Source organism: Puma concolor, chromosome A3 (assembly GCF_028749965.1).
Source record: "Puma concolor isolate L17-30 chromosome A3, mPumCon1.1.hap2, whole genome shotgun sequence".
NCBI lineage: Eukaryota > Metazoa > Chordata > Mammalia > Carnivora > Felidae > Puma > Puma concolor.
In genome coordinates this window covers 113,964,708-113,990,483 of record NC_141669.1, presented here as the reverse complement: position 1 = coordinate 113,990,483, position 25,776 = coordinate 113,964,708, and the positions used below count along the sequence as shown (strand labels likewise).

At 41.3% G+C, this 25,776-nt stretch overlaps 1 protein-coding gene and 1 pseudogene across 1 annotated transcript; one reads left to right on the top strand and one right to left on the bottom strand.

Moving 5' to 3' along the window:
* Window positions 1-4,399: 4,399 nt before the first annotated feature.
* LOC112869551 (E3 ubiquitin-protein ligase RNF14 pseudogene) lies at window positions 4,400-5,385 on the bottom strand (annotated as a pseudogene).
* A 14,423-nt stretch (window positions 5,386-19,808) lies between these two features.
* DEFB116 (defensin beta 116) lies at window positions 19,809-25,195 on the top strand. Its single transcript, XM_025932561.2, has 2 exons — window positions 19,809-19,875; window positions 24,873-25,195. Exons 1-2 carry the CDS (start codon window positions 19,809-19,811, stop codon window positions 25,109-25,111), a joined length of 306 nt encoding a protein of 101 aa, XP_025788346.1. The 3' UTR covers window positions 25,112-25,195.
* Window positions 25,196-25,776: the final 581 nt, after the last annotated feature.

Genomic DNA, 25,776 nt, shown 5'->3' with positions numbered 1-25,776 from the left:
GGACCGTGCTAGATTGAAAGAGGTTGAAGGGATATAAAAATCACATACGATGGTTTGGGCAGGCCAGCTTTCCAGAACACTTTGTTCTAGGATGAACAAAAATGCATGATAAATTTTAAAAAATTTTTTTTTTTTTTTCAACGTTTATTTATTTTTGGGACAGAGAGAGACAGAGCATGAACGGGGGAGGAGCAGAGAGAGAGGGAGACACAGAATCGGAAACAGGCTCCAGGCTCTGAGCCATCAGCCCAGAGCCTGATGCGGGGCTCGAACTCACGGACCGCGAGATCGTGACCTGGCTGAAGTCGGACGCTTAACCGACTGCGCCACCCAGGCGCCCCGATAAATTTTAAAAATACTTCAAAGAAAAGCAATCTATCAAGAGTAGTAACGGAAGAAATATAAACCTGAATAGATCAACCAAGCATGAAGACATTGGCATGGTGCTCAGAAGGCTCTCCTCCCACTAAGTCTCATGCTCATAAAGTATTAACACTGAGTTCAAGTTTGTTTTGCTTAAAACCATCCTTGTTCACACTCTTTCGCCCTAGCATAATTATTAATAATGCTTTCCTTTATTCTCAAATGTGTCCTTTTTACATTCATTAATTATGGTTGAGTTGGTCATCTCAGATCTTGCAAACTTTAAGGGAGCAATTAATTCCTGTCTTACACAAGATGTTCTGGAAAATAGAGGAAATGTAAGAGCTGCCCAGATGATTTTAGGAGGTATTATCTTGATTTCAAACACAGACAACGATAAAGAACAGAAAAACAATAGGCCATATTTCCTTTGTATGTATGTGCTTGAATTCCAAATGAAATTTGTAGATAATCAAACTTAAGAATATGTTAAAAATATACTATGATTAATTAGGGTAGATCTAAAATTGTGAGGATGATATAATATCAGAAAACCTAACAATGTAATTCTCTGTTAATAAACAGAAAAAGATTATAGGATTACCTTAAATGATCCAGAGAAAGTATTTTATAAATTAAAAAAACTAACTATAGGGGCGCCTGGGTGGTTCAGTCGGTTGAGCGTCCGACTTCAGCCCGGGTCACGATCTCGCGGTCCGTGAGTTCGAGCCCCGCATCGGGCTCTGGGCTGATGGCTCAGAGCCTGGAGCCTGCTTCCGATTCTGTGTCTCCCTCTCTCTCTGCCCCTCCCCCGTTCATGCTCTGTCTCTCTGTCTCAAATATAAATAAACGTTAAAAAAAAAATAAAAAAAAAAAAACTAACTATAGTAGAAGATCCTAAGAAATTAGAAGAAAAGAACTTACTAAACATGCTAAAGACTAAAGGTCAAACTCTTGGGGAGAATGTTATATTTAAACAAGGAATTTTGGATACATTCCATTTAGAACTGGAAGGAAATAGTGCAAATGTTTACTGTAACAAGGGAGAACATGGCCCATGCTATTAGGAAAAATAAGAAATAGGTGCAAGGACGGAAAAGGTGGAGATATAATCGTCATTACTTGCAGATGATACAACCCCTTACCTGGAGAAACCAACAGAATCAATCAAAGAACAAACTAAGAGAATTCAGAAGAGAGTTCAACAGGTTTGCTGGATATAAGGTCAACTCATGAAAATCAAAAGCATTTTTCCGTGTTACCAATGATCACGTGGAAGCACAGTCTTCCCACTTAACCATTCTAGTAATATCCAAACCATTTGTCAATTTTTATAAATTGTTGATGCAGTCTTCTATTTTGCTTGGCTGTTACTGTATAAATGTTGCTTTGGTTTGAGTTGGTTAAGAATAAGAAAATACATCCAACTGCTCTCAAAGGGCCCTTTGTTTTGTTTTATGGCCCTTGTTAAACAGCAGGACCAAGGCTCACATTCCACACTCTATATGGCTCCAAAGCCCATGCTCTTTCCACTGAACCACATTTTTCCCCTTGATGTTAGGACTTTGTAGGCTATGCCTAAAATCCAAATTCATTAATCTGGTGTTCAAAGTCCCCCACAATCCAACCTTCTCACTACTTACTAATTTGTATTTGCTAGCCCTTGGGCTAGATCTGGCCTTGCATCTGCTGCTAGGGACACAGAGATACTCAGTGCCCAAACTAATAAATTGGGTAAACGCAAAGTGAATAGGCAACATCACCTCTTTATCGTAGTTTCTGCGATTCTCTTTTAATGGGGAAAGTGAGCTTGCTTAAGCAAAAGTGAAGTACAGGAAAGGGAAGGAATAATGTTTCTCTTTGGCTTTACCCAAGGATGGATTATGAATACCTCAGTGCCAGGGGTTCTGTGCTTCTAAGTTCTGATAGATCTCCAAATAACCCTGAACTGCAGCTTGCTCAGCAGCTGGCCTGCTGGTCAACCCCGGGAAGGACTCACGAAAGTTGACCATGCTTCCCTGCTTTGGTGTCACAATCTCACTGCATTCTCTACCCAGCCTCAACAAGACAGAGGTCTGCCCTCTGCTTCCAGGACCCTCCTCCTTCAGCTCCTCTCTGCTAGCAGGGAAAAAAGATGGAGATGTTTGGTGGCTTCCATAGAGCAAAGCTTACATCTGTTCTGTCTTTTTTTTATGACAATTTTTAGAAATTGTTTTTATTTTTAAGATTAAGCATCCTTGCTAACAATCTAGACACAGTTCTTGCTGATTCTTTGCATATACACATATAAAATGGTTAAAAAATGATTCCCCAATTTTCAGGGATGGGATAGGAAAAAAGAACATGTTCATGGATGTAGCTGAATTCTTCTCATTCTCAAAAAAATCTTTATTTTGCTACCAAGGCACTCATCAAACCATAAGGAAAGGCAATTTTTCAAAAAGCAAACAAAACCCCCAATAGAGATCTAAGTACTGGGCCCAAATTACCCCCACCCCCCCCCCAAAAAAAAGCAGCTATTGTAAAAAAAAGTAGGAAGCCAAATCCCTTAGTTCATTAAAAAGCAACTTTTAAAAAGAATTCAGAAAGTTAAGATTGGAACTACAGTGATGCAGACAGGATAAAAAAGCAGATAACAAAAAGTTTAGCTCGAGAATATAATAGGTTTTGTCATATTCTAAATTTTTTTTTTTCAACGTTTATTTATTTTTTTGGGACAGAGAGAGATAGAGCATGAACGGGGGAGGGGCAGAGAGAGAGGGAGACACAGAATCGGAAACAGGCTCCAGGCTCTGAGCCATCAGCCCAGAGCCCGACGCGGGGCTCGAACTCACGGACCGCGAGATCGTGACCTGGCTGAAGTCGGACGCTTAACCGACTGCGCCACCCAGGCGCCCCATGTCATATTCTAACAGAGGTAATGGAACTTTGTGCTGCTGGAAATAATATTAAAATTGTCCTTACCAACAGAAGGTAGGGTGAGGTTAAAGGGAGAGAATATAGAACAAAAGACAGCAAAGGGACAAATTGTTCCGAATCTAGGCTTTACTTCCCAGGAAAGATGAATGGGGTTGAACTTCTTCTGAGCCACTCTCATTAAATTCTAGACTTGACTCAAAACCAGGGACCATGCACCACTAAGAAATAAAGAAGTGACTCACAGTCTTTATGGATATTAAAATATTTTTAAAAATTATCTATAAATTTCTATTCTGAAAAGCAGTAGATCAAAATGAAGCTAGGCCATCCAGTCAGTTATAGAATAAAGGGCTCCCTCCAAAGAGAACTAATTTAGCAGAAATCTAGGTTGGAAGGGACGTAACATGGAATAAATGAGATGAGGTTCTCAGCACAATTTGAATAAGGCTTCTTACCCACCTCCATTTTAAGTAGTACCAAAGGGGCTCACATAAAATATATTAGAGGGATGCTTCTCAGAGGCAAGCAGGTCTATATGTCTAACTCATGACCCCATCTCATTACCTAACGCTTGGGGAAGAAAACAAATATTTAATTTTTATTTATTTATTTTTATTTGAATGTAGTTGACACACAGTGTTACGTTAGTTTCAGGTGCACAACATAGTGATTCGACAAGTTTAGACGTTATTCTGTGCTCAGCACAAGTGCATCTGTCCCCATACAACACTATTACATTGACTGTATTCTTTATGCTGTACCTTTTATTGCCGTGACTTATTAATTCACTGGAAGCCTGTATCTCCCACTCCCCTTCACCCAATAAAAATTTAATTTTTAACTATTCAAAGTTTGGGACACACTGTACTATTTATGTTTGATATCCAGTTTTCATTTGCTGAGACTTACGGCTTATAATTTTCCCAATTATGCTCATTGAAAAATGTATGAACGTGCCTAAATAATACCATATGAAAATATAAACCTTGTTCTTCCATATCTTTTACATAAGAAGAGTGAATGAATGGCCCCCTAAAACTTCTACGAAGTTACTTTGCGTATTTAATAAAACTAAGCTAAACTATTCCACTTTCACATCTTGCGCAGTAGGAGGTAACTAGTCTTCAGTCTCATCTTCCCAAATATCTCCATTAACATCCACAGCCTGTGTTAACTGTTACAACCAGTTAAGACATGGGGAATCAGGAGCAGTGAAGTGTTCATAAGGGCCTGCTCTAGAGAAAGAACTCAACCCAACAGAAACATTGCATCCACGCCACCTTGTTATATCCATCTAATTTCTCCATGGGAGTCTCACAACACGGGCAGGTTTTTTAATTCTTTTCTCGTCACTTCTTACTTTCCATCTCTTCCAGTGCCTTCTTACCACACCTCTGTTCCAAAAGTCTTTTATTGGCCTCGCCTGCTTGCAAGCACTCATTTCATAAAACTTAATTTTTCTGCAGTCACCTTATGTTGAGAGATCCCATATGGTAGCGTCAGCCTGAACAAGGTACAGAAAGCAAAGTTGCAGCCAGGGAAGATGTCCATTGTGCAGCCAGGCTCCCACATTTCAGGTAGCTGGCAACATGACATCACATCTGCCATCGAGTCCGCGGTGGCTGGAGGGGAGGGCGATCATAACGGGAAAATAACTCTGCTTCTACTAGTTCTTTGACCTGACCCAGAGTGGCCACCAAAGGGCACCTGGGTCCTGGGCAGTTGAGGCATTGAACTTGGCCATCTCTGATCTGGATTTCAAAGTAGTCTTTCGGACAGCCTTTGAAGTACGCATGCCTGCACTTCCAAAAGTACATGCATTCACTCATTCACCACCCACCTTCTCACACAAACAGATATCTCACAGGAACAAGCATTTTATCTGCTGAGCTTGATCCAAGTCCAAGATTTCCTGGCTCAGACTCAACCGTGATTCCACATCCTGTGTGGGGCTCTCACCCACAACTTCCTCTTGTTTATATCAGGTCTGGCAGGTCCTCCAAAGAGGCTTGAGCTATCCTCTGCACTTTTTTCTGAGAACCCATCTTGAGGTCAAAAGGAGAGACAATATTCAGCTAGGGTCTCTTCCTTAAGAAATTGCATCTGGGCAGGGTGCCTGGGGGGCTCAGTGGGTGAAGCCTCGGATTTCCGCTCGGATCATGATCTCATGATTCGTGAGTTTGAGCCCCGCGTCCTCTGTGTGGACAGTTCGGAGCCTGGAGCCTGCCTCGGATTCTGTGTCTCCCTCTCTCTGCCCTCCCCCTGCTCGCCCTCTGTCTCTGTCTCTCTCTCAAAAATAAACAAACATTAAAAAAAAAAAAGAAAAGAAGAAAGAAAGAAATTCCGTCCAGGCAAACAGGACCACGCTGTCATGGTGTTCTTACAGCAGGTTGTCTAAGTGTTTGCAGAAGCAAATAGCGCGCAAAAATGCCTTCAGATTTTGTGAAAAGTCTAAATAGATCCTGCTGTCTCCACCTTGGAGGGATTCTTGTTTTTTGTTTTTTTTTTTTTGCAAATGCATCTCCGTCATAAATACTCACCAGGGCCAGCAATTCATCCTCCTCAGCTTCTAGGTTTTCTGACTACATTTACATCCAAGAAGCTGAGGACAATATGACACTACAGCCTGTGTTTCATTCCACTTTTGAAAGTGGTTCTTTTGGAAGGAGGAGAACTCTTGAAAAACAGTAGGTGTTCATTTATTGCTAGCAATCATCATCATTATCCTTATTATCCTCACAACAGTCCTGGGAGGTAGGCGCTCATTCTTATCTCCATGCCTTTGAAGAAGTACCTACAAGTAAATTAGTAGAATTAACAGGAAAGTTTAATAACTTTTCTTGCTACAAGATCAACCACAATTGGCAAGTGAAGGAAGAGTATACAGTAGAAACCAAAGGTAGAATGGTAGTTACCCGGGTTCTGAGGGCAGGTGAGGGGAAATGGAGAGATGGTGGTCCAAAAGTATAAACTCCCAGTCATGAGATGAATAAGTTCCGGACATCTAATGTACAACATGGTGACTAAAGTTAACAATACAGTATCGTATACGTGAGGAGAAAGTTACTAGGGGAGTAGATCTTAAATGTTACCCCACAGAAAAAGGGTAACTATGTGACAGGATGGAGGCATTAGCTAATGCTACAGTGGTAATCATTCCGCAATATATAAGAGTATCAAATCATCGTCTTCTACACCTCAGACTTACACAATGTTGTACATCAATTGTATCTCAATAAAGCTGGGGAAAAAGTCATTAGGACTACTCAAGGTATTTTCTCCCTTTCTGAGAAAAGTTATTTAAATCAATGCGCCCACACATAAAATTCTGCCAAAAAAAAGAGAATAAAGGTAAAAGAAAAGACACATTTACAATGGAATAGAAAAACATCAAGTAACTAGGAACAAAGCCAAAGAAAGTCAAGATTTCTATGTGGGAAACAAATAAATTGAGATCAATTCAAGAAGAGTAAAACCTCACCTCCTGTATGATGTCAATATTCTCCAAATTGATCTGTAGATTCAGTGTGACCACAATCAAAATCCCATGTGTTTTCTCTTTATGTGCATTGACAAGCTGATTCAAAGATTTGCAGACACAAATGGGCAAAGAATAATCAAGATAATCTTGAAGAACAAAGTCGTAGGATTTAAATTCTGATATTTTAAGATTTATCATAAAGCTATAGTAATTAGGAAAGTGTGACATTGAGGCAAAGATAAATGAACTAAGTAAACAAAATAGAGTCCAGAAATAGACCTAGTCATCCATGACTAGTGGAGTTCTGAGAAAAATGTCACAGCAGAGTAAGGGAGAAAGGATAATGTTTTCAATAAATGGCGCGTTATCAATTGGATATCCACATTGAAAAAAATCTCACACCATCCACCTAAATCAATTCCATATGGATTATAGATCTCAATAAGAATGTAAAACCTTCTTACTAACTTTCTAGAAGGAACATAAGAGAATATGTTTATGATCTTAGCATAAGTAAAGATTTTTTTTTTAAACATAAGTAAAGATTTTTAAACAGGACATAGAATATACTAACCATAAAGGAAAAGAGACAGATTTGACCTCATTAAAATTAGGAACACTTGTTGAACAAAAAGATGTCAGTAAGATAGAGAAAATAAAAGTCATGGAAGCTATTTTTAAAACATATAACCAACAAAGATATTGTATCCAAGCTCCATAAACATTTCTTACAAATCATTAAGAAAAATTCAGACCAGACTGCAAGAGAAAAGAAGGTCAAAGTCTTGAACAGACATTTCACAAAGTAGAATAGCCAAATGACCAATGATCATAAGAAAAGGCTCTCAATCATACTGGTTATTGAAAAAGTGCAAATTAAAACCACAATGAGCTACCATTACACATGAACACCAGAATGGCTAAAATTAATAAAGACTGACAATATCAAATATTGGTGGGATGTTTTAAAATGGTACAACCACTTTGGGAACTATTTGACTGTAGGTAGAAAAGGTCATCACATGTTTATCTATGACCTATCAATTTCTCCAACAGAAATGCCTATATATGTGCATAAAAAGATGTGAGCAAGAACAGTAGTATTCAGGGGCGCCTGGGCAACTCAGTCGGTTGGGCGTCCGACTTCAGCTCGGGTCATGATCTTGCCGTCCGTGAGTTTGAGGCCCGCGTCGGGCTCTGTGCTGACAGCTCAGAGCCTGGAGCCTGTTTCAGATTCTGTGTCTCCCTCTCTCTCTGACCCACCCCCGCTCATGCTTTGTCTCTCTCTGTCTCAAAAATAAGTAAACATTAAAAAAAAATTTTTTTTGAATCATAGTATTTATTCATAGTAGTATTATTCATAAATGACTCCGAACTGGAAAATATCCAAGGCCTATCACCATGTGACTCTCACAAACATAATGGTGAACCAGACACAAAAGCCTAGTTATGTAGGATTCCATTTATATAAGTTCAAAAACAGGCAAATCCAATTAGTGAATCTATGACAGAATTAAATTTAGGAGTGTGATTAACTTTGGTGAGAGCTGTGTGGACAGTGACAGGGTAGGAACAAAATCAGGGCTTCTGAGTTGGAAATAATATCATATTTCTTGACCTAAGTGGGGTTTACACAGTGTATTCACCTTGGGGTAATTCCTGTGTTGTACATTTTTTATTTGTGTATTTCACTGAATGTAGTATACACACTTTGGTAAGATAGTTCATTGAAAAAGTTGTGAGCAAATCTGAATGAATGGTAGGTATATAAAACAGTAATATTAAAACCAAGTTTTTTTTAAAAAAAACATTTTTTCAATGTTTATTTGTTTTTCAGAGAGACAGAGACAGAGTGTGAGCGGGAGAGGGGCAGAGAGGGAGGGAGACACAGAATCCGAAGCAGGCTCCAGGCTCTAAGCTGTCAGCACAGAGCCCAACGCGGGGCTCAAACCCATGAACTGTGAGATCATGACCTGAGCCGAAGTCAGACACTTAGCCAACTGAGCCCCCAGGCCCCACTTATACCACATGGTTTTAAACTGTAAAAACATGACCAAAACAAGGTGTAATTTGGGAGGGGATATATGGGTTAAATTGTTGTAAAGCTCTTACATTCTCTAAGAAATGGTAAACTTCCTAATTTATACTATATTTTGATAACTCAAGCATGTATATTTTAAATTTTAGTGGCACAGCTAAGAAAATAATGATTTCTTGTGGACAATCTAATAGAAGGGTAAATAGAATAATAAAAATACTTCAGCTAAACCATGGTTTACTTTTAGTAAACAGCAGATACCCAATTTGCATTGGTATTTACACCGAGTTTACCATCACATCCTGTTTTTTATAATTCCTAACCAGTCTTGCTTTGATGTTCTATTCTTTATGATTCTTTCTATTACCTCTTGGGTTTGCTCCTGACAGCGTATGTGGCACATAAGATTAGTCCCATGTTTCAACATACCCCAGTAAGGGTCTATTAAACTCAGTTTCCCTACAATCATTTCTTCTTCTTTTTTTTTTTTTTTAATTTTTTTTTTAACGTTTATTTATTTTTGAGACAGAGAGAGACAGAGCATGAACGGGGGAGGGGCAGAGAGAGAGGGAGACACAGAATCGGAAGCAGGCTCCAGGCTCTGAGCCATCAGCCCAGAGCCCGACGCGGGGCTCCAACTCACGGACCTGGAGATCGTGACCTGAGCTGAAGTCGGATGCTTAACCGACTGAGCCACCCAGGTGCCCCTCATTTCTTCTTTTGATACTGTTTTGTAGTAGCAGATTCTCCATACAATTTGCACTGTAGTGTTGATTTCTCTTTAAACTGTTAATATTCTATACATCCAACAAGCCCAAAGAAGTATACATACTAAAGCCATAATTAATATTATGATAGGATGATTTTTAAAAATTAAAAGAATACTGGTTTGGGGCGCCTGGGTGGCGCAGTCGGTTAAGCGTCCGACTTCAGCCAGGTCACGATCTCGCGGTCCGTGAGTTCGAGCCCCGCGTCAGGCTCTGGGCTGATGGCTGGCAGCCTGGAGCCTGTTTCCGATTCTGTGTCTCCCTCTCTCTCTGCCCCTCCCCCGTTCATGCTCTGTCTCTCTCTGTCCCAAAAATAAAAATTAAAAAAATAAATAAATAAAAGAATACTGGTTTTAGGTAAATAGCCTTTGAAAATATCATTTTAACAATGTATAGTTAAGGTAGATTCTTTTTTTAATTTAAAAACATTTTTTAAATATCTATTTATTTTGGGGGGGGAGGGGCAGAGAGAGAGGGAGACAGAGGATCCGAGGCAGACTCTGCTGATGGCAGTGAGCCCCATGTGGGGCTTCAAGTCACGAACCACGAGATCATGCCCTGAGCTGAAGTCAGCTGCTTAACCGACTGAGCCACCGAGGCGCCCTGTCTTTTTTAAATTTTTTTAAAAATAATTTTTATTTTTATTTATTTTTTAGCATTTATTTATTTTTGAGACAGAGAATGACAGCAAGCAGGGGAGGGGCAGAGTGAGGGAGACAGGATCTGAAGCAGGCTCTGCGCTGTGAGCACAGTGCCCATGCAGGGTTCAAACTCACGAACTCTGAGATCATGACCTGAGATGAAATCAAGAGTGGGCCGCTTAACCGACTGAGCTGCCCAGGCGCCCCCTTAAAGCAGATTCTTGATTATCTATGCATAAGAATTCTCCTTTATCGGGGATGCCTGACAGCTCAGAGCCTGGAGTCTGCTTTGGATTCTGTGTCTCCCTGTCTCAATTCCCCTCCCCTGCTCTCTCTCGCAAAAATAAATAAACATTAAAAGTTAAAAAAACAAAGAATTCTGCTTTATCAAACTGTTGATTAGTTTTAGTAGCTTGGTTTTCTAAATGCTCTACAGTGTGAGAGTTATTCGTCAGCTCTCCTTTTAGCTTAACCCAACTGATACCTAATGTACCATCAACATGTGGGACTCAGTTGTCTAAAGCTTTCTGTAGACATTTTTCTTGCATGGGCCAATATATTTCCGGTCAATATCCATCAATTATTCCTACAAGTTAAATCACTGCCCACAGAAATAGTCTCATCTTCCCAAGTGATCCTTCCAAAATGACACAATATTTTATTTTATTTTATTTTTATTTTTTATTTATTTATTTATTTTTATTTTTTTTCAACATTTATTTATTTTTGGGACAGAGAGAGACAGAGCATGAACGGGGGAGGGGCAGAGAGAGAGGGAGACACAGAATCGGAAACAGGCTCCAGGCTCTGAGCCATCAGCCCAGAGCCTGACGCGGGGCTCGAACTCATGGACCGCGAGATCGTGACCTGGCTGAAGTTGGACGCTTAACCAACTGCGCCACCCAGGCGCCCCAACACAATATTTTATATTACTGATCATTAAAATTTGATTATGAGGTGCTCATTAGAGGGTACCTATAAAAATATTAGTGTAAGAAAATGGGCTGTTTGTTCTAAATCCTGGGGACAAATATGCCCGATCTGCCATTTCTAACATTTTCAGTATCAACAGTAACATTTGGATTATAGCGCCTGTCTTCTGTGTCCCCACGTCCTTGAACGACAGGCATCCATCAAACACACTTCTTCCACATCAACGTAGGAGAAAACTTCCCTCCTTTAGTCTAATTAGTTACATTGGTTCAGCTTTCAGTAGTTTCAGTCTGCAAATCCCAACTTTCTGCTCTCGTATCTATGGTATGACCAACCTTTTTACATTATCCTGTAATCTTTCCATAGACAGCTCCATGCCCAATACCAGTTGTTTCCATAAGCAGGTACAATCCCGTAGTTCAGCACCAACAAGTGTATCCTGTGATTGTTGAATAGCTAGTTGTTTGGGTTTTACAGCTGAGGGCTTGGGGCGGTTCTTTAGCCATATTTTGTTGCCACAGAACTTCATTTCAAGCTGTCCAATTCCAAATTCTGCCTCAATTTCATTCTAGTTTTGTTCCTACTGCTACTCCTGTGGTCGACTATGATTCTATCCTGTTTACCTTCGAATGATATGTTTCCACAATTGCCCCAACGTATTAAGTTGTTGATGAGTATTTCTATAGGATAAGAGTTTGTAATTCCAGTCCTGGTTCTGATTCTTTCTAAACTAGTACTTAATGGCTCTTTGAGTTCAATCCTGGTCCTTTTGGCCCCTCTGTAAATATTTTCCAGAATGGTAAAGGCCACTATGTTCAAGTAAAGTTGATTCATATTAGCAGCAGTAATACTAAAAAATACAGTTCATTTGGTTCTCCTAGAGGCCTTAAATATGGAGACTAAAGATTGCTAGGTTATAAACAGGATAAACTCATTTTTAAGGGACTGTGTATACATCTGGCCACACGATGGCGGAATGAGCCTAGGGAAACAAGCAAATCTTTTCTATCTGAAGTGTTTTCTTTCCATTTTATCAGGTGAGGGGTTATCCTTAACCTCTAAATTCATCGACCTTCCAAACCTTAACTCAAAGGGAGAAATACCATACTTGCAAATGGGAGTTAGCCTTAATTTTCACAGAAACAGGTAAGGCTGTTGATCACCATAAACTAGCGGTTTGATATAATTTTGCCAAAGAATTCTTTCGGGTAAGGTTCATGTATTCTACTTCTCTGGAAAACTGGGGCTGATAAGGAGCGTGATAAGTTATTGGTGTCTGTAAGTTCTTACAGATCCTCTGATTTACCATAGAAGTAGAGTGACTTCATCTTCTGGATTCTAGATGTTTAGGAATTCCAAAGATTGGGATGATAAATTCAGTAAGGTTTTGCTTATTATTTGAGCATCTGCTTTAACCAATGGCAACACTCCTGGCGTTCTAGAAACCATATATACTATTACTGAACGGTATTTATTACCTTCTGATGGCAGAACTTCTACAATATTCAGCTATCACCAGGTCCTAGGTAATGTGGGCCTCAGTGGGCTTCCTTGATGTAACTTAGCTGTTGCATGTAATGTTCTGACAAACGGCACATGTTTGTATTACTTACTGATTTGGTCCTTCTACAGGGGTGGTATAATTTCAAGGCTTTCAGTGTATTCATTTTGTTTGAATGATATTGCTGGTTAGAAGGCATGAAAAGCCATGTATGCGTAGAATTGGGGTATGGGAATAATCTCATGGGGTAATCCCCATATTCCTATGGTGCTTTTCTTAGCTCTCCTTGATTTCCAGTTTTCCAATCTGGGGGAGTTGCACATATCTGAAACTGTGAATAGGAGTCCCTGGACAGAAGTAACAAAACTTCAATTTCCCCAGTCCAAACCTTAGTAGACACTTTTGTGCAAATTCATTTCCTTCAGATAGCTCGTCTCATCTGGTATAAGTTCTACAAGGAATTACATAAATTGTTGGGGCAACTGCAATGACTCTAATAAACTAGCAATCCGTTTCCACGTGATATTTTAGTACTCGCCGATATTCGAAAGACTTTCTTCATCCAAATAGTATGCAGGCCTCACACACATATTTACTGTCAGTAGAGGTATTCACTTTAAGACCGGTGGCTAATGTAGAGCTCGCATTTAGAGCTATGAGTGCGGCTGGTTGGCTGATTTTATGTTTGTGACAACATAGCCTCTAAAATCTCGTGAGGAGTGACTATTGCATAATATGCTTTTATATTTCCCCATGTGTCTCTCATATGGGTTTATTAGTGAACTGTATTAAGTCAGCATTGGGAATAGAAATATTAGCTATGGCAGCCTGAGGATGAGTATCTTCTATGCACGGCAAGGCAGTCACGTTCACTTCTCATTTTGGATCTGGCCACTGAACAGCTAGGTCAAAAAGTTACACCTGACTCGAATAGCATTAGCAGTAGACAAACTCTGTACCCATTAAACACGAACTCCCCTCCCCACTCTCCCCTTCTCCCCTTCTCCCCACCCCCCCACCCCCTGAAAGTAAAAGCAATCAATTTACTTTTTGTCTCTATGAGTTTGACTACTCTAGTATGTAAGTGGGAGCATACAACATTTGTCCTCTTGTGACTGGCTTAATTCACTTAGCATAATATCTTCAAGATTCATTCATGTTGTAGCATGTGTCAGAATTTCTATCCTTCTTTAAGACTGAATAATATGCCATTGTATGTATACATAACATCTTGTTTATCCCACCTTTTGGCTGTTGTGAATAATACTGCTATGAACATGAGTGTACAAACACATCTGTTTGGATCCATGCTTTCTTTTTTTTTTTTTTTTTTTGAAGTATATTGGAATTGCTGGATCATATGGTAATGCTATGCTTAACTTTCTGAGGAGTCACCATATTGTTTTCCATAGGACTGCACCATTTTACATTCCCGTCAGCAGTGTATAAAGTTCCAATCTTATCATTGCCAACACTTGTTATTTTCATTTTTTAAAAATGAAATCCTGAGGGGGTGGGGGAGAGGGGAAAATGGGTGATGGGTATTGAGGAGGGCACTTGCTGGGATGAGCACTGGGTGTTGTGTATAAGCAATGAATCACGGAATCTACCCCCAAAACCAAGAGCACACTGTATACGCTGTATGTTAGCCAACTTGACGATAAATTATGTTTAAAAAAATAGACATGGTTGTATGTTTTCCCCTAGGAATACCTAGTGGTGACAAGTAAGGGCTGCAGGATACAATAGGATGTAGTCCATTTTTCTAAATGGAGGGGGAAAAAAAATCAAGGCGGCTAGCTTGGTAGAACAACCAAAAATAGAAATTGAGGAATGAAACAAAACTAGAAAACATATTTATAACTCTGTATGGCCAGTTGAAGAGAGGAAATTTTAAACGATGAGAAAAAATTGTTTGAGGGAGAGTTAACTATCCGGTTCGTAGCAGACAGCATTAAGAAGATCTTCATGGGGGCGCCTGGGTGGCGCAGTCGGTTAAGCGTCCGACTTCAGCCAGGTCACGATCTCGCGGTCCGTGAGTTCGAGCCCCGCGTCGGGCTCTGGGCTGATGGCTCAGAGCCTGGAGCCTGTTTCCGATTCTGTGTCTCCCTCTCTCTCTGCCCCTCCCCCGTTCATGCTCTGTCTCTCTCTGTCCCAAAAAAAATAAATAAAAAAACATTGAAAAAAAAAAAGAAGATCTTCATGAACATATCACCAGAGCAACAATTCAGATTGCCCATCTTTGAAGACACTAAGTACAGATCTGAGAACTCGCTCGCTATCAGATTTGAACTACTCAGCTCAGAGATGGGCCGCTGGGAAAAAAAGGCATCATTTGATCGTTTCATCACAATGAGGTCATCACCATCGCCACGTGTCATCACAGAGCTTTCAGAGTGAATGTAGTCGCACACCATCCAACTTCTGTTATGTGGACAGGCATGTCTCTACACAGACAGGGCCACCATTTGAGAGTAAACGCTTTTGTTTCAAAAGTTGAAAAAAAAAAGTAATAAAAATAAAACCACCCTAATGGGTATGAAGTGATAGCTTATTGTGGGTTTGATTTGTATCTCCCTACTGATTTGTGATTTTGAGCCTCTTTTCATGTGCTCTTGGTCATTTGTATATATTCTTTGGAAAAATGTCCATTCAAGTTCTCTGCGCATTTTTATTTTTATTTTTTTATTTAAAAAAATGTTTTAAAATTTTTTTTTTCAACGTTTATTTTATTTTTGGGGGGACAGAGAGAGACCGAGCATGAACGGGGGAGGGGCAGAGAGAGAGGGAGACACAGAATCGGAAACAGGCTCCAGGCTCTGAGCCATTAGCCCAGAGCCCGACGCGGGGCTCGAACTCACGGACCGCGAGATCGTGACCTGGCTGAAGTCGGACGCTTAACCGACTGCGCCACCCAGGCGCCCCTCAACGATTATTTATTATTGAGAGACAAAGAGAGACAAACAAAGCATGAGCATGGGAGGGGCCGAGAGACGGGGAGACACAGAATCTGAAGCAGGCTCCAGGCTCTGAGCTGTCAGCACAGAGCTCTACAGAGGGCTCGAACTCACAAACCGAGAGATCATGACCTGAGCCGAAGTCGGATGCTCAACCAACTAAGCCAGCCAGGTGCCCCACTCTTTGCCCATTTTTAAATCAGGGATCTGTTGAGTTGTAGGAGTTCTATAGATAATCCAGATATTACTACTCTATGCCTTATTAATATCCTTACCAGATACATGATTTGCAAATATTTTCTCTCACTTCATGGGTTAGCTTTTCAATTTTTTTTTTTAATTTTTTTTTTCAACGTTTATTTATTTTTGGGACAGAGAGAGACAGAGCATGAACGGGGGAGGGGCAGAGAGAGAGGGAGACACAGAATCGGAAACAGGCTCCAGGCTCTGAGCCATCAGCCCAGAGCCTGACGCGGGGCTCGAACTCACGGACCGCGAGATCATGACCTGGCTGAAGTTGGACGCTTAACCGACTGCGCCACCCAGGCGCCCCAGCTTTTCAATTTTTAATAATAATTCGATGCACAAAAGTTTTGCATTTTGATCAAGTCCAACATACCTACTTTTCTATTGTTATCTGTGCTTTTGCTGTCATATCCAAAAACAATCATCGCACATTCCAATGTCACGAAGCTTTCTCCCTGTTTTCTTCCAAGAATTTCATAGTTCTAGTTCCTATACTTAGGTATTTCATCAGTTTTGAATTTTTGCATATGTAAAAGGTAGGGCTAACTTAATTTTTCTGTTTTGCATATCGATATCCAGTTTTCCCCACACCATTTATTGAGAAAACGATTCTTTCCGCCATTGAACAGTCTTGACACCCTTGTCAAAAATTACCCGAGCATACACATGAGGATACCTTTCTGGGCTTTCTATTCTGTTCAATTGGTCTATAAGTCTGTGATGTTAGTAATGCACTGCTTTGTAGCTCTGTAGCAAGTTCTAAAATCAGAAAGTATGAGGCTTCCAACTTTGCTCTTTTTTGAGATTATTTTTGGTGGTTCAGGGTTTCTTAAGATTCCATATGAAATTTAGAATGCATATTTCTTTTTTTTTTTAATTGCTGGAACTTGGATAAAGATTGCATTGTATCTGTAGATCACTTTGGGTGAAAATAGACATGGGTGTCTTCTGTCTTCTTTATTTATTTTTGTCTTCTTTAGTTCTTTAGACATGGTGTCTTTCCTTGTTTGGACTTATTTAAATAAAATAGCTTATTTAAAGCCTTTGTCTACAAGATTCAATGTATGGGCTTCCCCTAGAACACTTGTTATTGATTATTTTTTCCCATGTATGAGTCATACTTCCTTGTTTCTTTGCATGCGTGAATGCGTCAGAGTTTTTCAAAGCCCATATGGACATCTCACTCTCCAGCCTTTCCTCTGAAGCTGTTTGATTAATCTATTTTTTCCCTCAACTGTTATTTATCTCCTCAGGCAGCTCTGACTAAAATATATGCCTGTAATTTTTTTCTTTTTGACAAATGGCCCCTCGTAGGGTCTTTAGCAGTCAGTTCTGAGTCAAGTGAAATAAAGTCAAGCCTGTCTTTTTTTTTTTTTAACTCATTTTTTTTTAATTTTTTTTTTCAACGTTTATTTTTGGGACAGAGAGAGACAGAGCATGAACGGGGGAGGGGCAGAGAGAGAGGGAGACACAGAATCGGAAACAGGCTCCAGGCTCTGAGCCATCAGCCCAGAGCCTGACGCAGGGCTCGAACTCACGGACCGCGAGATCGTGACCTGGCTGAAGTCGGACGCTTAACCGACTGCGCCACCCAGGCGCCCCTGTGCTTGTTTTTTTATTCTCCTCCTCCGCCTTCTCCTCTTTCTTCTTCTTAGCAGGAAATCCTCTGCTGAGATCTAGCTTGAAGGCTGGGCACTCGTATATATTTACCCTCCCCTTTGGATCCTGCTGCTACTATCCTGGCAAAGCAGGGTGGGGCAAATGTGAAAGTACTTACACTAGCCCTGACTTACACTACGTTACTCAGTCTCTGTTGATGGTGGATGGAGATAGAAGCTCAGCTGCCCCCTGAGCTTAGCGGACGCTACTCCACAAGGGAATCACAGCCACTCCTGCTTCTGCCATTCAGGAGATGAAAGATTACCTCCCCATATGTCCCCACCAACATCACCTGGTGAGGAAGCCTGAGCACTGCTTCTATAGAGAGGGGGTGAACACCATGGGTAGGGGGTGAAAGCCTTGTGAAACCATGGGGAAAGGAAGAGTGAGATTTTCCCATTGGTGTTAGGCTGGAGTAGGCGGAGTATTGCCAAGACGGTTTCTGTTGTTAGGCTACCCTTGCCCCAATCCTTTGGCCAGGCATAGGCTTTTCTTTGAGTGTTCCTTTTTTCACTTTCTGTTGATGAACACTTAGGTTGTTTCATGGATACTGTAAATAATGCTGCAATGAACATGGAAGGAAATGCGGTTAGCTCTTTGACATAGTGATTTCATTTCTTTCAGGTGTGTATCTAGAGGTGGAATTGCTGAATCATTTGTTTTCCGTAATGGCTGTACCGATTTACATTCCCACCAACGGTGCACAAAGGTTCTCTTTTCCCCACATCGTCACTAGCACTTGTTACCTCTTGTCTTTTTGATAATAGTGATTCTAGCAGGTGTGAGGTGATATCTCATGGCTTTGATTTGCATTTCCCTGATGATTAGTGATGTTGAGCACCTGTTCATGTGACGGTTGGTCATTTGAACATCTTCTTTGGAAAAATGTCTACTCAGGTTATTTACCCACTTTTTAATTGGATTATTATTTTTTTTTATTGACTTGTATGAGTTCCTTTTATATTTTGGATATTAACCCTTTATCAGATATGTGGCTTGCAACATTTTCTCCCATGGTAGGTTGCCTTTTCATTTCTGCTCTGTCTTGAATTCAGTAACTGAAATAGTCACTCTTTCCCTGTTTTTTCAAGTATTACAGTTGCTTTAGTGGGAGGGCTAGTATAACTCCATTTACCTTTGGGAGGACCAGTCCTGTTCCATTTGCCTTGTTGTGGCAAGATGTGGCAATACTATTCTAGACTTTTGAAAAGAGCCTTTTCACTCATTTCCAGATTTCCATTCAAAAGACTGGATCCCACCCATCCATCTTCCACATGATTCACTGGAGTCAGTGTGGCTTCTTCTAAAAAATTCTTTCATTCTCATTTCTCAGGCGATGAGCACTGAATTCCTCAGACTAAACTTATTGTCTTGAATAGTGAATTACTCTCCGATTTTTAGCAGTTGATTCTGTTTTTGCCTTATCTCTCATTTCTGTCTTTCCACTCACTGGAAGAATGAAAAACCCCAAAGGCACATACTTTCAGACAGCTATCGTTTCTAATCTAGGCTCTATGTCCCATAAGATGGGCGGCTTAGGCATGTTACATCACCTCTTCAAACGTTCTTGTCCTCATCCGTGATGTAGAAAATATTACCTAACCTCACGGTGTTGTCATAAGTGTTCATATCTAGACCACAGTATTCAGTACAGAAACTGACACGTGGTAGACTCATGGTAAATATGAATTGCCATTATTTTTGCCTGATGTCTTTTCCTCCCTTCCCCCAGTTACACTTTCCCCTTCAGTTTTTCTTCTCCATCTTTTCTTTCATCAGTGCCTTCCCCCCAGCCCCCTTCCCTTTCTCCTTCTCTTTTTTCAGTCCATGATGCCGAGGACAGGATTGGACATACCATAAGTACTTCTGACAGAGGGAGACACTCTACTGTCGGGAGGATAAAGACAAATGTTTAAGGAAGGATTCCTTATTTCTTATAATTATGTATTACTTTCTCACTGCTTGCTTGCTTGAGCCATTCATTCATTCATTCGTTCATTCATTCAAATTTGTCTCACACAAAATGCCAACTGCCTCTAAGTTGGCTTTGTTTCTTTCTGGGAAGGAAGGCCCACTTCAACATGGGTGCCGCTGGCACATCTCCCACACTTTCACAGAGTGCCCAGCTGAGACATGTGATGCATGTGATCCTTCTGCCTGGCTGACCTCAGGTATGTCTCATCCCTCTTAGTTCACTGCACACAACCCTGGCCCATTTCCAAAACTAATAAAGGCAGGGCATCGCTCTGCTGCAGTGATCTTTGTTCTGTCCTCTGCACCTGAGCCCTCCATTCTCTCAGGACATGTCAGTCATGAAGCCGTATTTAATGACCATTTCCATCCTCCTGATCCTGGTTCCTAAGACTCCAGGTAACTCAGGCCTCTCTCAAAGGTTCCGGGGTCTTGCGTGTGGTATTGTTCTCTTGATGACCTCCGAGATGACTCCCACTCACATATCACAGGCACTACCTAAAGCCTTTCTGGTCTCAAACAGGTTGGGAACGTCACTCCCAAGGTCCATCTCATGTCAAGATCTCCCCTGGTTCCGCTCTGCCAAGACAAATTTAAGAGGTTGTTGCTTCTTCTCTCCTGGGCTAGTGGAGTATCGAAGCATGAGGCATTTTAGGTAGTGCTGTCACTGGGAGGATAGATTGATTCATGTGTTTGGTGTGCGAGATTGGATCCAAGTTGGGAGCTATCAGATGAATCAATGGTAGTTTGGGAGAATGAGTTGTGGTGGGGATGGTATATGACCTTAGAGAGAGAGTAATATTAGAAAAATGAGTGGGCATGAGGAGGGGGTAAGCAATTCTGTTTATAGGATTGGTCTGGATTGATGTTCTGGTGTAGTCTGGAGAGGGAAGGCTATTTTTGCTGAATGGAGCTGAGGGCGGACTTGGGTAGGACTGAAAGTTAGGGTGAAGCTGGTGGTGGGATTGTGTTTTGGATTAATGCTGTGAATTGGGTTGGGTGGCTTGGCTAGTATCCTGTTTGTGTTCAATTTTATAACTGGCCTTAGGTGGTTAGAGAAGAGACAGAGCTGCAAGTTGGAGTTAGCTGTTTGTTCAAGTAGGTGTGTTATTCAAGCTGGGCATATGTGGGGTGTGTCCGGGCAGGGGTTGGCTTAGCCTGAGTTTGGGGGGTGATTAAGCTTGAGTAAGACAGTTGCATTCATCAGAGCAGAGCCGTGGCTGTTGAAATGGGGAGAGTGAATGCTGCGTGAAAAATAATCTGGTAACTATGTTCAAATTCTTAAAAAAGTTTCTTGGGTGTGATTGGGGGGGGGGAGCACTGAAAAGCAATAAATATAACTGTAGGCAGTGAGGAAAAATGAAACTGGGAGGCTGGAATGTCCTTAAGTGGCTCTCCTTAAACTTTGACATGTACAGAAAGACACGGCAATAATCTCATCCCAGCCCCACAGAGAGCCAAGGTTGTCTCTTTTCTTGGGACTGAATTCAGAATTACTGTTTTCTCCTCCCTCTCTTACTTCTCTTTCCCCTTCCCACCCTCTCCCTACTTCACTTTCTCCTACCCCTTATTTCTCACTCTGTTTCATCCTCTTCACCTGAGAGACACTTGTCCTCATGTTCCGTAAAGTTCAGTTCCCATGTTAGAACAGTGGTAAAAACCACAGGTAAGTTTGCAGATAACAACAAAGGAAGACAAGTATTCCATGCTTCACAAGTTGTACATAGTGTTGCCTCCCTACTAACTATTTGATACTTTCACCCGGCAGTTCATGGGCAGGAACTGTTCCGGACAAACTTTTCTGGGGTAACCAAAGTCATTTTTTTCCTTTCATCACCCCAAAACATATACTTAGGAAATTAATGTGTTTGAAAGCCGAGACTCTGTCTTTGCAACTTATGTATTCCTAGTATTGAGGTGAGTGCTTTGCACAGAGTACGTTTATTGAATGAATTAATGAATACATATAAATGACTTATGCCTAAGATATAAATAAATATATATTCTATATTTTATATGTTATATATTTATTAAATATATAAAATATATAAATTTATAAATATATATACATTTTTATAGATAAACATTTTAAATTTTTTTTTTCAACGTTTATTTATTTTTTTGGGACAGAGAGAGACAGAGCATGAACGGGGGAGGGGCAGAGAGAGAGGGAGACACAGAATCGGAAACAGGCTCCAGGCTCCGAGCCATCAGCCCAGAGCCTGACGCGGGGCTCGAACTCACGGACCGCGAGATCGTGACCTGGCTGAAGTCGGACGCTCAACCGACTGCGCCACCCAGGCGCCCTAGATTAACATTTTATAATTAAATTTAATATATAATTTTATAATTAAATTTTATAATTAAATAAATTTTATAATTAAAATTAATCTATAAAATTAAAATTTTATATATTAAAAATTTATATATTTATATATATTTAAATATTTATTTATGTATTTTATATAATATATAAAATATTTATGTATTTTATATACATTTATATGTATTATATATATATATATATAAAGAACCTTACAAGTTGGGTGGGGAAGGATCATGTTTGGGGTGCACAGGTGGCAAAGAAATCATGTATAACATTGCTTTTGGCTGTGTATGGAACTGTTAGAGTCTAGAGCATATGTTTTATTTTTTGATTTATGATATTTTAATTTGCCCTTAATACAAGTCCAAAGTGGGTGAATGAGCCGGGCCATGTCTATGGGTGGATGTGAGAAGGTCAGGCAGGGTTGTAGCTCTCACTTCAGGCAGGAGCCCGTATTTTCTGGGAAACTCATGCACAGCACCCCTCCTCTGGCCTCTTCTCAGACCTGTCAAGTCAGAATCTCTAGAGACTTGATGTGAGTATATTTAACAACTCCCCAAGTTATTATAAAGTATGACCCATCTTATTAACCTCCTCCTTCACAAACACAGTTGAGATTTCCTGATCTGGTGCAAACTCTCTCATTCCCATTCCTGAACATGGGGAGACTGGGTACAGAGTACAGAGGGTCAGAGGCAAAGCTGATATTTAAAAGCAGATCTTTAACTTCAATTTGGAGATGGAAGGATGATCACAGGTGACATTAAATGAACGTGGATGTTACAATTTGAAATGGCAGGGAACTATATAGGGTTAGCATAGCTGCAGGATTGAGAAACTAGAAATATCTATAACAAAACCTTTGTTTGTTTGTTTAGCCACTGTAAGCAGAATCCTCCTGGGTCTGCCTTGACCTGCTTCCCATGTGGAGAGTGAGGGAAAGGCAGCTTGCCTGATCCTCATTCCTGCTATCTGTGTTCCTATCCATCTTCTGGTGATGGAGGTGACCTTGGGTGCCCTGGCTCCCATCCACTGGATTTGGGAGAAGATAAAAGTCCACCAGTTCAAATATTAGCCAGAAGAGTGTAAGTATCACTCTAGCGGGGCCCTGCAGACCTCCTCCTTTTGTAAGTAGGATGATGCCAAGAGAGGGAGGGGTTCCGTGATGAGGGCAAGGATTAAAGTAGGAAATGCAGCGGTACCCTGATGTTGGAACATGGATGAAGGGGCGCCATTTTTTACCTCCTTGTTCTGGTTAACCAGCAGGCTGGCTGATGCCGCAGCAATTGCGTGCCTTCCATGGGATGGAGTGCCAATTTCTGGGGAAGTCCATATATATATCAGTGCCCAGATGCTATGGGATGTCTGCCATTAAAGACAGAGTACTTTATACTTTCTTTCTCCTCACATTATCTGACTTCACCTAGACTTGGTGAAGTCCTGCTTTCTGTTGACACAAAATTAACAGAATGTTCTTTTTGCCAGGCAGAAAACAATGTCAAATTTGCTTGTCCAATTTTTATTAATGTGGGTGGGCACTGGAGACCTCTGTGTGCTTAGCACTGAGTATGTGGCCTGGCACAGAGTGAGTGCTGATAAATGGATGTGAAATGAGGGGATGGGTGGGTGGTTGAAAAGGTTCTTGAATGTGAAGCTATGGAGTCTGGACTATCTACTGATAGCTGAAGAAGTCCTTATGCCTAAAGACATCACGCAGGAAGACGCCACCCTGTCCTAGAAATCCTCTCATATAGGGAGGCAATGTCACACAGAGAGGAAAGAGCATGGGCTTAGTATCAAATAGAGAAGAATTGAATCCCAGGCCGGGTCAAGTGCAACGCTGTAGAAATGTGGACAGAACAAGATTTCTCTTTGAGCTTCAATGTCTTCATCTAAAGAATAGCAGTAACAATAAGCTTTTATGAAGGTTCAATGAGATATCATTTGTAAAATGCCTGACACATGGTTGAAGCTGGATGTATGATATGACTGTTAGTACTGTCTTCTTTCTAACGTTTATTTATTTTTGAGACAGAGAGAGACAGAGCATGAATGGGGGAGGGTCAGAGAGAGAGGGAGACACAGAATCCGGAGCAGGCTCCAGGCTCCGAGCTGACAGCACAGAGCCCGACGTGGGGCTTGAACTCACGGACCGCGAGATCATGACCTGAGCCGAAGTCGGCCGCTCAACCGACTGAGCCACCCAGGTGCCCCTGTTTTCTTTCTAATGGCTCCTTTGCCTTTGAAAGTTGTAATAAGTAACTAAATCTATTGATGACTAGCATTTATAGAAAGCTGAGTGAGTGTCAGGAACTTTGTCACTGGGGTATTTCCAGCCGAGGAGCCCATGTACACGTGCACGTATTTGGATGACTGATATATAGCTATCGGTGGTCAGTGAGGGGCTTTAGCCATTTGTGGAAAGCGCGTGGCAGAGGTTTGTACAGTGAGCACATGTGTATATGCTCAATATATGTGTGAATGCTGACGTGTGCACTTGTGCCTGTGCGTGTGCTCCAGCGTGTGCTCCCCAGGTACACGCAGCATCTGTTTCTGTGGGGCCAAGGTACAAAGAGAAACGTGCGTGGTATGTGTTTGCTCAAATGCTTCAAAGGACAAAGGCGCGCAGGGGCTGGAATGTGCGTGCCCTGCATGCCCCTGAAGGAGCTCTGTGTGAGAAGCGAACCTCTGTACAGACACTTGAGAACACGTCCAGTGTGTGCCCCTGAAACCCTGGACCCTCAGGAAAAGCCTTTCATATCAGCAACAGTGTCTAATATTTAATTACTTCTTACTATGTGCCAGCTACTTTTCTGAGCACGCTACATATGCTAATCTAACATCACAAACGTTGTTACACCCATTGTGAAAACAATGCAACGGTGGGCTAGCCAACCAAAGTATCTGGCTAAAGGATGACGAGTTATAATGACGGAACCCACATTTGAACCAAGGTGGTTTTGACTCCGGATCCTGTTAATACTCTCAGGGCTTGTTCTCTCGAAATCATGCTTCCCCGCTCCTGTTATCACTGCTGCAAGGACACTAAACATGGCTATGTTTTCCCCAGGTGACCTGTTCAGATCCTACTATGGCAACAGCCAAGAGCCTTGGATTCCATGCCAGCTGTACCACGGCATGTGCAGAAACACCTGCAGAAAAAATGAAATTCAATACTTAACCTGCCCAAGTGATCAAAAGTGCTGCCTGAAACTGTCTGTGAAAATAGCGAGTTCTAACAATGTGAAGGATTATGACTCCGACTCCAACCTGTCAGTTACAAACATTTCAAGCTACTCTAAAATTTGAAGATCACCAACCATACCACCTCCCCCTGGAGTAATTCTTCCCTCATTCTGGAACACCCTCTCCATAAAAACGCATTCCTTCTCACGTGTGTGTCTTTCGTCTGTGAGCCGTCATCATTGGACAGGGGAAGGTTAGGCAGGAGCTGGGGAGCAACAGAGTACTGGAAAGGACACTGGCCAAGAAAGCAAATAGGATCCGAGAGTAGCTCGGTAGATGTTGAGGGTGCCAAGGAAGGGAGGAAATCACATTTCGGCTCTGCTTTGGTACCACCAAGAGGGCTGTGATTCATTCTTAGGCAGCAGGGGGAAGGTGACGACTGTATTGAGTCTGGATTATCCAATGAATATGTAGGGGAGATCACTGAGTCCTCTGAGTAAAACGTCGTTAAGATTACGACGAGGACAAGATGGTTGTCTTTGATATCCAGACAACCATCCTGGCCTGTTTGGTATGATGTGGTGTCCTCAGGAAGAACCAGAACCAGACAGATGGATGACGAGGACTGAGTATAGGAATCTGTTGGACAAATTCGGGCAACATTTCCTGAGAGGTAGAGGTGTTGGAAAGTGGACCAAGCAGGGTTGTCCCTGAGCATTCTTCTGGTTTCGAGTCTGGAGGACCATTTCTGGGTGTGAGACAGAGGTGGTTGTGGTCATGGTGAGAGA